At 46.4% G+C, this 10,000-nt stretch overlaps 1 protein-coding gene across 1 annotated transcript in view; it reads right to left on the reverse strand.

The window, feature by feature from the left end:
* Nucleotides 1-1,494: 1,494 nt before the first annotated feature.
* LOC143290450 (sodium-dependent phosphate transport protein 2C-like) overlaps nt 1,495-10,000 on the reverse strand; it is a 10,823-nt gene continuing 2,317 nt past the window's right edge. Inside the window, exons 4-8 of the mRNA XM_076599891.1 lie at nt 8,747-8,890; nt 7,048-7,178; nt 5,533-5,709; nt 4,707-5,034; nt 1,495-3,988 (exon numbers count right to left, since the gene is read on the reverse strand). Coding sequence (XP_076456006.1) covers nt 2,964-3,988; nt 4,707-5,034; nt 5,533-5,709; nt 7,048-7,178; nt 8,747-8,890 — 1,805 coding nt within the window. The 3' untranslated portion in view covers nt 1,495-2,963. The remainder of the gene's footprint in view (nt 3,989-4,706; nt 5,035-5,532; nt 5,710-7,047; nt 7,179-8,746; nt 8,891-10,000) is intronic.

Raw genomic sequence — 10,000 nt, forward strand, 5'->3', positions numbered from 1 at the left:
CACTCGTACTTATGAACATATGTATGCACGCACAAATGCGCATATACACGCACACTAGGCTCATGTATATATATTATTGTACGTATATATGCACGAGCGCACACACACACACACTCACACACACAAACACATACCTGACCATATACAAATACACATGCGCGCGCGACATATCTAATACACACACGCGCGCACGTCGGCGGGCGCACGCACGCACACACGCACACGCACACACTCGCACACGCACGCACAAACAACACACATAGGCCCTAAACAAGCACCGACTCAATGATGAATGCACCGTTATGTGTAGTACTTATACAGTGCACACACACACACACACACACACACACACACACACACTCACGAGCCGTTGCGTGCGCACGAACTGGGAATACATAATCGAGACTAGATAAATCAAGATTAGGCCCAGTGGGAAAAGGGGAAGCGAAAATAGGTAAACTAGGCCAAGGTGAACCGGGATGACCTTCAGAGTGTCTCATCTGGCCAAGGAAAATCGAACCGATGATGTCAGCACTGGTGTTCCCCAAAAATGGTGGTGTGCGAGTTGTCGTTCTAAGGGAAGTAACTCACATAAATACAAGGGAACTGTGATTGTCATAACGGTGACATCCCTTGCATACGTCATATCTCTCTCTCTCTCTCTCTCTCTCTCTCTCTCACTAACACACACATATACACACACACTCACACGCCCCCCCCCTCTCTCTCCTATATATATATATATATTTCCCCCCCCCCCCCCATTGATGGCTTGATGTAAAAAAGGTATTGTTGCTTACTCAATTTACCATCATGAAATAAAATCTTGACTTGACACGCACACGCTGACACACACACACACACACACACACGCTGACACACACACACACACGCACACACGCTGACACACACACACACACACACACACACGCACACACACTGTCTCTCTCTTTCTCTCTCGCTTTCTCTTCCTCTCCTTTTCACATACACAAAAACACATGAAATAATGCCATGATTTCTTTTCAATTTAAAACTTTTGTCATTCAATGACCATCAACACCCCCGTACTCCCTCGCCCCTCCACCCCACAGGAAAAAGAAAAACAAAAACAAAAACCACCCCCCCCCCCCCCCCCCCTCCCGCCCCCGAAACCCCCCCCCCCCCAAAAAAAAAAACCAAACAAACTGACAGTAGAAAGCTCAGCGGGAAAAAAAAAGCAAAGCAAAAAAAAAAAAAAAAAAAAAAAAAAAACAAAAAAAAAAAAAGAAAAAACCCCAAAAACAACAACAAAAAAACAACAACAAAAAACAAAAAACAACCACATGGGACAGTCATCTCAGCATACATAAACATTTCTTTTTTTGTGTGTGTAACAAAATCAGCATAAAAAAAAAGAGCTTTATACAGTCCCATTTACAAAATGTGAGATGATGCGGTAACATGAAAAAATTGACTGTCGTGTTTAACCGGCTTATTTGTTATTTTGCAACACACACACACACACACACACACACACACACACACACACACACACACACACACTTGTTCATGCAATAAATGCACACATTTCAGTTAATAAACGAACCAAAGAGAGCACTAGAGATAAATTAGCAGAAGTGTTTTTCATTTACGTAGAGGAAAAAAGTACACATGCAAGTGCATACATATATAGATCATGCGCACAGATCAACAGAAAATAAATTCATATGTACAAGATATTACGCACTATCAAAAATCATAGTTCATGCGTTTGTGTTAAAAGAAATCTTCTGTGCACATTACACAGACTCGCATTGTTCACACAACTGAGTCAAAAATATTACAGATGTCAAGTATTATGCAAACAGAAAGCATACGCTTGTGTACCCTGTTTATTACTTATTACGCACTATTAAAAATCATAGTTCATGCGTTTGTGTTAAAAAAAAAAATCTTATGTACAAATTACATACTCACATTGTTCACACAAGTGATTAAAATATTACAGATGTCAAATATTATGTAAACAGAAATCATATGCTTGTGTACCCTGTTTATTACTTATTGTACACACGCCCTCATATCCACACACACACACACACACACACACACACACACACACACACAGATGGAAACAGATCTAGTGTGAAACGATAATCACGAAAAGTAACCGGGTGAAAAATTCATGAACACACACACACACACACACACACACACACACACACACAGGCAGACAGATAGACAGACCGATGGACACACACACACACACACACACACACACACACACACACACACACGCGTACAAAATCGGTAGGCAGATCTTGCGTAAGAGTGGCTGGGTAGGGGAGACCAATTTTGTCATGGTGCTTTCATTTGCACAAATCACAGTTCCCTCCCTTCGAAAATTGTTTGATTGTCACTTCGTTTCTCCGTTCTCCCAACCTTTCTCTCCATTCCACCACCCCTACACCCCCCCCCCCGCCCCCCGCGACCCCCACGAACTCTCCTCTACTAACAGTTATCTCCCGTGTTCATTTATCTCCATACAACTGCCCTTATTAAGAAAAAGAAAAAAAAAAGGAAAGAAAAAAGAAAAAAACAACAACAACAAAAAAAAAAAAAAAAAAAAACAACGAAAAAGAACCTCAACACACTCGTCTTTCGCACATGCATCTAATGAAGCTTTGGAAGTTTTGTTCAAATTTGGAAAAAAAAAAGAAGAAGAAAAGAGAAGAAAAACTTTCTCATTCCTCCACGCTCTCGCGTAGCCACTGCTTCTCTCAGTACTGGCATTTCACTCGCACACATACACACACGCCTCGCCCTCCCCCCACATCTCCTAACACACACCACATACGCTACACTTCACGTCTCCCCTTCTCCACCCATTTCCTACTTTACTCCCTCCCCCCCCCCCCCCCCCCCCCCCATCCCCCGAGCTCCCTCTCCCACAAAAAAAAAAGAAAAAAAAAAAAAAGGTTTCTTCAGAGTCTATGCTCCTCCATCTCGAAACCTTCGTTCTCGTGAACATGGTTCTTCACCCTCCCGTTACCCACAGCAGGAACTCTGTGTTCCGTGGAAGTTTTGGCCGTCACTTCGTGGAGCTGCCCTCCCTTCACACGAACCTCCTCCACCTCGTCCTCGTCCTCATCCTTATCCTCGCCTTCCAGGCTCTCATTATCACCCAGGTCAGCCTCCTGAAGCTTCTGGCAGCACCCACAGCGACAGAGCCTGGAGATGAGGTTGTCGATGGGCTTGAGGGAATGGCAGCAGTGCGGGAGGAAGTCCCAGGTCCTCAAGAACGGGGGCAGGCAGCCTGGCCTCTTTCTCTGGATGGCGTTGATGATGAGGATGGCGAGGAAGAGGAAGAGGAGAGGGCCGCCCACGGCTCCCATGTAGACCCATCCGGCCAGGGACAGCCCGAAGACGGCTCCGGGGAAGAGGACGAAGAGGAGGAGGAGGTAGGCGATGGCGAACCAGCGATGCTTGGACGTGGTGCGCCCCAGGGCCTTGGCCATGCCGATGGGGAACCTGAGGAAGGGGACCGGGTAGAAGAGGACGATGCCGGTGATGTTGAAGAAGAGGTGACACAGCGCCACGTGCAGCGCGTTCTGCAGGTGGTTCCCCTCCTGCGACAGCGCCGCCAGGATCCCGGTCAAGGTCGTTCCGATGTTGGCGCCCAGGGTCAGAGGGTACATCCGCTCCACCGTCACCACGCCGACGCCCACCATGGGAGTGAGGGTGGAGGTGAAGACGGAGCTGCTCTGCAGGATCATGGTCATGCCGCAGCCGACCAGGATGAAGATGTAGCCCGTGAAGTAGGCCGCCTTCCCAGGCAGGTCCGAGTTGATGAACTTCTTGATGACCCCGGCCAGCGACCCGTGCAGCACGGAGTGGAGGATCTTGACCAGGCCGTACAGCGCCAAGAAGATGATGACCAGGGAGCAGACCAGCAGGATCCCGCCTGCCGCGCTGTCGCTCAGCTCTGTCTGGGCGAAGAGGCTGGGGCCTAGATGAGACAGGTACAGTGCACAGTGAAGAAAAGAAGCATGATATGGTAAATGTGATATATATATTTTTTCTAAACGTTATCTATCTATCTATCTATCCATCTACACACACACACACACACACACACACACGCACACACACACGCACACACACACACACAATAATGGAGTCTCCCGTCGGACCGACGGACGAGTAGACAGGCAGGCTTATCTGTCAGTGTGTGTCCTCATATGGGAGAAGAGGCCGATTCTGGATGCGCAGCACTTCCCACAGGTGTTGCAAGGGAAAACGTCTCCAGGAGCCCTGCTTCCTTCGCTCACGCTCCTCCTTAATCGCTAGCGTTCTCTTGTTTTCACACATATACATCTATCTATCTATCTATCTACACACACACGTCTATCTTTCGATCTGTCTATCTATCCATCTGTCTATCTTTTTTAAAGCCAACTTTGGTGTTGATGACCAAACTATTTGCACTCACACAGAGCCCCCTCCCCCTCCACTCAAACATAGACACAGACGTACAGACACACACGCACGCGCATACACACACACACACACACACACACACACGCACACACACACACACACACACGATCCTGCAACCATTAATAGTGACTTCATGCTGTCACTGAAGGAAAAAGACAACGTTGAGAAGAAGAAGAAGAAGAGGAAGAGCAAGAAGAAGAACAAGAAGAACAAGAAAAACAACTCACATCTGGCCAGCTTCTTCTCTTGCATCACTTGGTCCAGAGTATCAAAGTTCAGTTCTGTGCTGACGTTGGTGAGGTCCGTGTATGGGTGACGGCTGGCCTGCAGGCACATGTTCAGCAGCCACGGCGAGGAGGAGTCGGAGTCGGAGGAATTGGAAGAGGAGGAGGGGGAATAAGCTGCCAGGATCTCCCGGCAGTTCACCGTGACGTGACCCAGGCTGTTGTGGTGCGTCACGTTGACCACTTCGCCGATGACGTCACACCAGCGTTTGAGCACACTGCCTTCCACCGTGCCGTTCTTGGCCGTGTTCTTGATGACGTCTTTGTCCACCTGTTGTGTGGAGGAGGAGACTAACGGTATAAACTGCACTCTAGACGCCCCACCACCACCGCCTTTTAGGTTTAAATATGTGGATGAGTAAAGTGCCTTGAAACGCCCAGTATTTACTAGCCCACTCCATCCCTCACCTCCACAATTTATTTTGGGGTTAGAATCAGTGCATGAGGTAAGATACCTTGTAAATGCCCCCACACAACCCAACAAAACACAACCCAACACACACACACACACACACACACACACACACGCTCACACACACTCACACACACCCACACACACAACAACCCCTTCCCACACACCCCACCCTCCCAACACACATACGACGACGTGTGTAAGTGGCCTGGTAACGACCTGCACACACACACAGACGCTCACACCCACCCACCCACCCACACAACAACTCCCCCTCGCCTCTCCCCTCCCCTCGCCCCCTGCACCCCCTCCCCCTCCACACACACACCCCATTGCCTCCAGCACACGCACACATACCTCCACGACAAGCTGTGTGAGCGGCCTGGTGACGGCTTTCAGCATGTCCGGAGACTTATCTTGTGTCTGCAGGTGGATGGAGTCCACGATGAGGCCCGTGATCCACTCCAGGTAGTGCACCGCCACCTCCAGGGGCAGGAGGACCAGCACGTTCAGCCAGTTGAACATGTCGTGCACCTGTCACAGAAGTGGTGGTGGTGGTTGGTGGTTCAGTCTGATGACTATCATCATCTTAGATGAAAAGACTATAGATAAATCAACGATGTCGTGGTAGTGGTGGTGGTTGGTGGTTCAGTCTGATGACTATCATTATCTTAGATGAAAAGACTATAGATAAATCAACGATGTCGTGGTAGTGGTGGTGGTGGTGGTAGTGAGGGTTGTAGTTGTTGATATCATCATGCATTGTCATTGGTGTTTTTTTTTGGTTTTGTTTTTGTGTTGTTTTTGTTGCTGTTGATGCTGATGATGTCATTATCATCATCACCATCATTAACATAGGTAATATCGTCCATATCTATTATCATCATGATTTTTTGTTATTATTGTTTGTTATTACTGTTTTATTATTATTATTATTATTATTATTATTATTATTATTATCACCATCATCATCATTGTTGTTGTTGTTGTTGTTATCATCATCACCATTTCATCTTTATGATAATGACGATGACGATGATAATGATGTTGAAGAAGAAGAAGGAGAAGAAGAAGAAGAAGAAGAAAGTGATGATGATGATAATAATGATTGACGTTGTTATTGAGGTTGTGATTGTTGTTGTCGTTGTTGTTGCTGTTGTGGTTGCTGTTGTTGTTATCACTATCAATATCATCATTGCCATCACCATTATAAAATCATTTTCCCCTGCGCAAAGTTACCCAACCATCCATTATTTAACTCCACGAACCCACCCATCTCCCAAACCAACCAGCTATCCAACCATCCATCCATCCAACCAAACAACCACCCATCCATCCAACCACCCATCCATCCAACCAACCATCCATCCATCCATCCATCCATCCAACCATCCATCCATCCATCCAACCATCCATCCATCCAACCAACCATCCAACCATCCATCCAACCAACCAACCAACCAACCACCCATCCATCCATCCAACCATCCATCCAACCAACCATCCATCCATCCATCCAACAAACCATCCATCCATCCATCCAACCATCCATCCATCCATCCATCCAACCAACCATCCATCCATCCATCCAACCAACCAACCACCCATCCATCCCAACCACCCATCCATCCAACCATCCATCCAACCAACCAACCAACCAACCAACCACCCATCCATCCCAACCAAAGCCAGTGAGGACCCTCTACAGACGCCACAGAACTCATCATGACCCCAGAAAATTCCCCCCATACCCTGGCTCCTCTCCTGCTCAGACACCCCCTACGTCCATCTATACCCACTCACCCACCCGATCCAAACAACCCATCCCAAGCCAAGCCAACGAGGACCCCCTACAGAAGCTACGGAACTCACCGTGGCCCCAGAGAAAGCCCTGCGGAACTCCCCCCTATCGGAGGCCTGAGCCAGCGACACCAGGGTGTTGGTGACAGACGTTCCGATGTTGGCTCCCATGATGATGGGGATGGCCGACCTTATGGGGATGACTGCAACGCACAGGAAACAACAATACTTTATTATCATCTTTAAAAGAGGTATTGTTGACTCGTGTGCAGAGAAAATTGCGACAGACGCGAGATACAAGACATATAATACAACACACAAGATAAGAATACTTTATTATCATCTTCTCTAAACGGGATATTGTTCACTCGTTTTCAGATAAAATTGCGACATTCGCGAGATACAAGACACATGATACAACATACAAGATATAAGAATACTTTATTATCTCTAAAAAGTGAAATTGTTCACATGTTTGCTGATAGCAAGGCTATATATTATGCAAGATACAGGATACAAAAATACCTTATTATCTTGAAAACGGAAATTATTGAAACATTTGCTGATAAAAATGGCCACATATTCACGATGCAAGAGTAGTTTATCATCTCTAAAAGAGAAATTATTAACTCATTAGCTGATAAAAAAAAGGCGACATATGCGAGATATACGATAGAAAGAGGAAATTGTTGACACGTTTGCTGATAAATAGGCCACAATTATAAGATACAAAAATACTTTATCTCCCAAAGGGAATTTGTTGACACACTTGCTAATACCCCCCACCCCCACCCCCCAAAAAACCAAAACAAAACAACAACAAACAAACAAAAAAACCCAAAACAAACAAACAAAAAAACAAAAAAGGCGACATATACATTACCTCCACACAGAACATCATAAAGTATGACCAAACATCCCACATTCCACAACAAGCACACTAACTTATTCACGGCAATGGTTATCGTTGTTATTGTTATCCCCACACAACAAAGTGAAAGCTGTGTCACTTACAGCTTAGTCTTTTGTGAAGGACTATGACTCAAACAAGGAGGCAAAATTACACTGGCTCCTAGTGCTGCAGCCTTGGGGGCTAGTTAGCCTTTGGGGATCATCCCAACGCCGACATGTCCTAAAACCCTCTTGGCCGAGAGAGTGGGGATGTAGCTTGGGGCAAGACACTCTCCACTATAATCAATTTCTAGCCCAGGTAGTCGAGACAGCAGTTGCCTCCTCTGCTGTTCTGATCTCCCAAGCATCGAGTCAATGCTGATGCTTCGACAGCTGCGCTGGGCAGGTCATGTAGCGCGTATGGACAACTCCAGAATGCCAAAGGCCGTCTTCTACGGCGAAGTGCGTGAAGGTAAACGCAGCGTCGGAGCTCCACGCAGACGCTACAAGGACCAACTGAAGCAGCAGATGTCACGTACCGAAATTGACCACCACAGCTGGGAGACACTGGCAGCAAACAGATCTGCCTGGAAAACTTCCACCAGGAAAGCTGTCAGGAAATTTTGAAAAGGACAGGACACAGACATCCAGGGAAAAACGCGAGCGGAGAAAGGAGGCATCATCTCAAGTTTACCCCTCCAGCGACCAGCCAACCTTCACGTGCGCCAGCTGTCCCCGACAATGCAAGTCCAGGATTGGCCTGTACAGCCACCAGAAGGCTTGCCTCACCCGGACTAGACCTTCTTCCCAGTGATCTTCGGATACGAAGAAACTGCCATCATCAGTCGAGCACACCTGATTATCATGCATCGCCACTCACTTTCAGAGCCCACCATGGTGATGATGATGGAGGTGGAGGTGGAGGAACTCTGCACCAGCACCGTGGCCAGCACGCCGATCATCAGGCCAGCCACTGGGTTGGACAGCAGGTCGCTGTTCCGGAACGTCTGACCAGCCGCTCGGCCTGCACGTAGTCAGTCAGTCAGTCAATCAATCAATCAATAAATCAGTCAAACGATTCAATCAGTCGGTTGGCTGGTAATTCGGTTATTCATGTATTCATTCATCAATTTATTCAGTCAATTAGATCAAGAAGATAACTATTTACAATCAATCAATCAATCAATCAATCAATGAGTTAATCATTTAGTCCGTCAGTCAGTCATTCAATCAAATCAAGAAAATAACTATTTGCCATTAATTAGTCAATAAATCAATCAATGAGTTAATCAGTTAGCCGGTAGGTTAGTCGGTAGGTTAGTCAGTCAGTCAGTCAATTAAATCAAGAAGATAACTATTTACAATCAATCAATCAGTCAGTCACTCAGTCGCTCGGCTAGTCATTCAGTCACCAAATCAAGAAGATAACTATTAACGATCCATCCATCCATCCATCCATCCATCCATCTATCAAACACCCATCCTTTGCAGATCTACACATCCATCCTCTCTCCATTCATCCATCCACAAATCAATCAACCAATCAATCAGCCATCCCTCCTCCCACCCATCTAATCAATGAATCAATGAATGGATCATTTAATCAGCCATCCACCGACCAATCAAACAATCAATCGTACATCAGTCACATGCACATCGATCAGTCTAGCATCCATCAATCCATCTATCCATTCATCTATTACAAAGACCCCCCCCCCCTAACCCACCCCCACACATTACGTAGACACAACCAACAAACCCACCCACCAACCGAGCAAAAAACAAACAAACAAATAATACCTAAAAACATAACAACCCAAGCCAATTCCTCACGACAAAAACAAACAAATATTTGATCTAAACATACCGATGACAAAACGAATACACACCACCCATGTAAACATCTCCTTGGTCAACGTGTGTGCAGACCTGCTGGTGCCTGAACCCCCCTTCGTGTGTATACGCACACTGAAGATCAAAATTAATAAGCACGTTAAAGATCCTGTGATCCATGTCAGCGTTCGGTGGGTCATGGAAACAAGAACATATCCAGCATGCACACTCCCGAAAACGAAGTATGGCTGCCTACATGGCGGAGTTAATAGGAAAAACAAAAACGGTCATACACGAAAAA

This window comes from Babylonia areolata, chromosome 15, assembly GCF_041734735.1.
Source record: "Babylonia areolata isolate BAREFJ2019XMU chromosome 15, ASM4173473v1, whole genome shotgun sequence".
Lineage (NCBI taxonomy): Eukaryota > Metazoa > Mollusca > Gastropoda > Neogastropoda > Buccinidae > Babylonia > Babylonia areolata.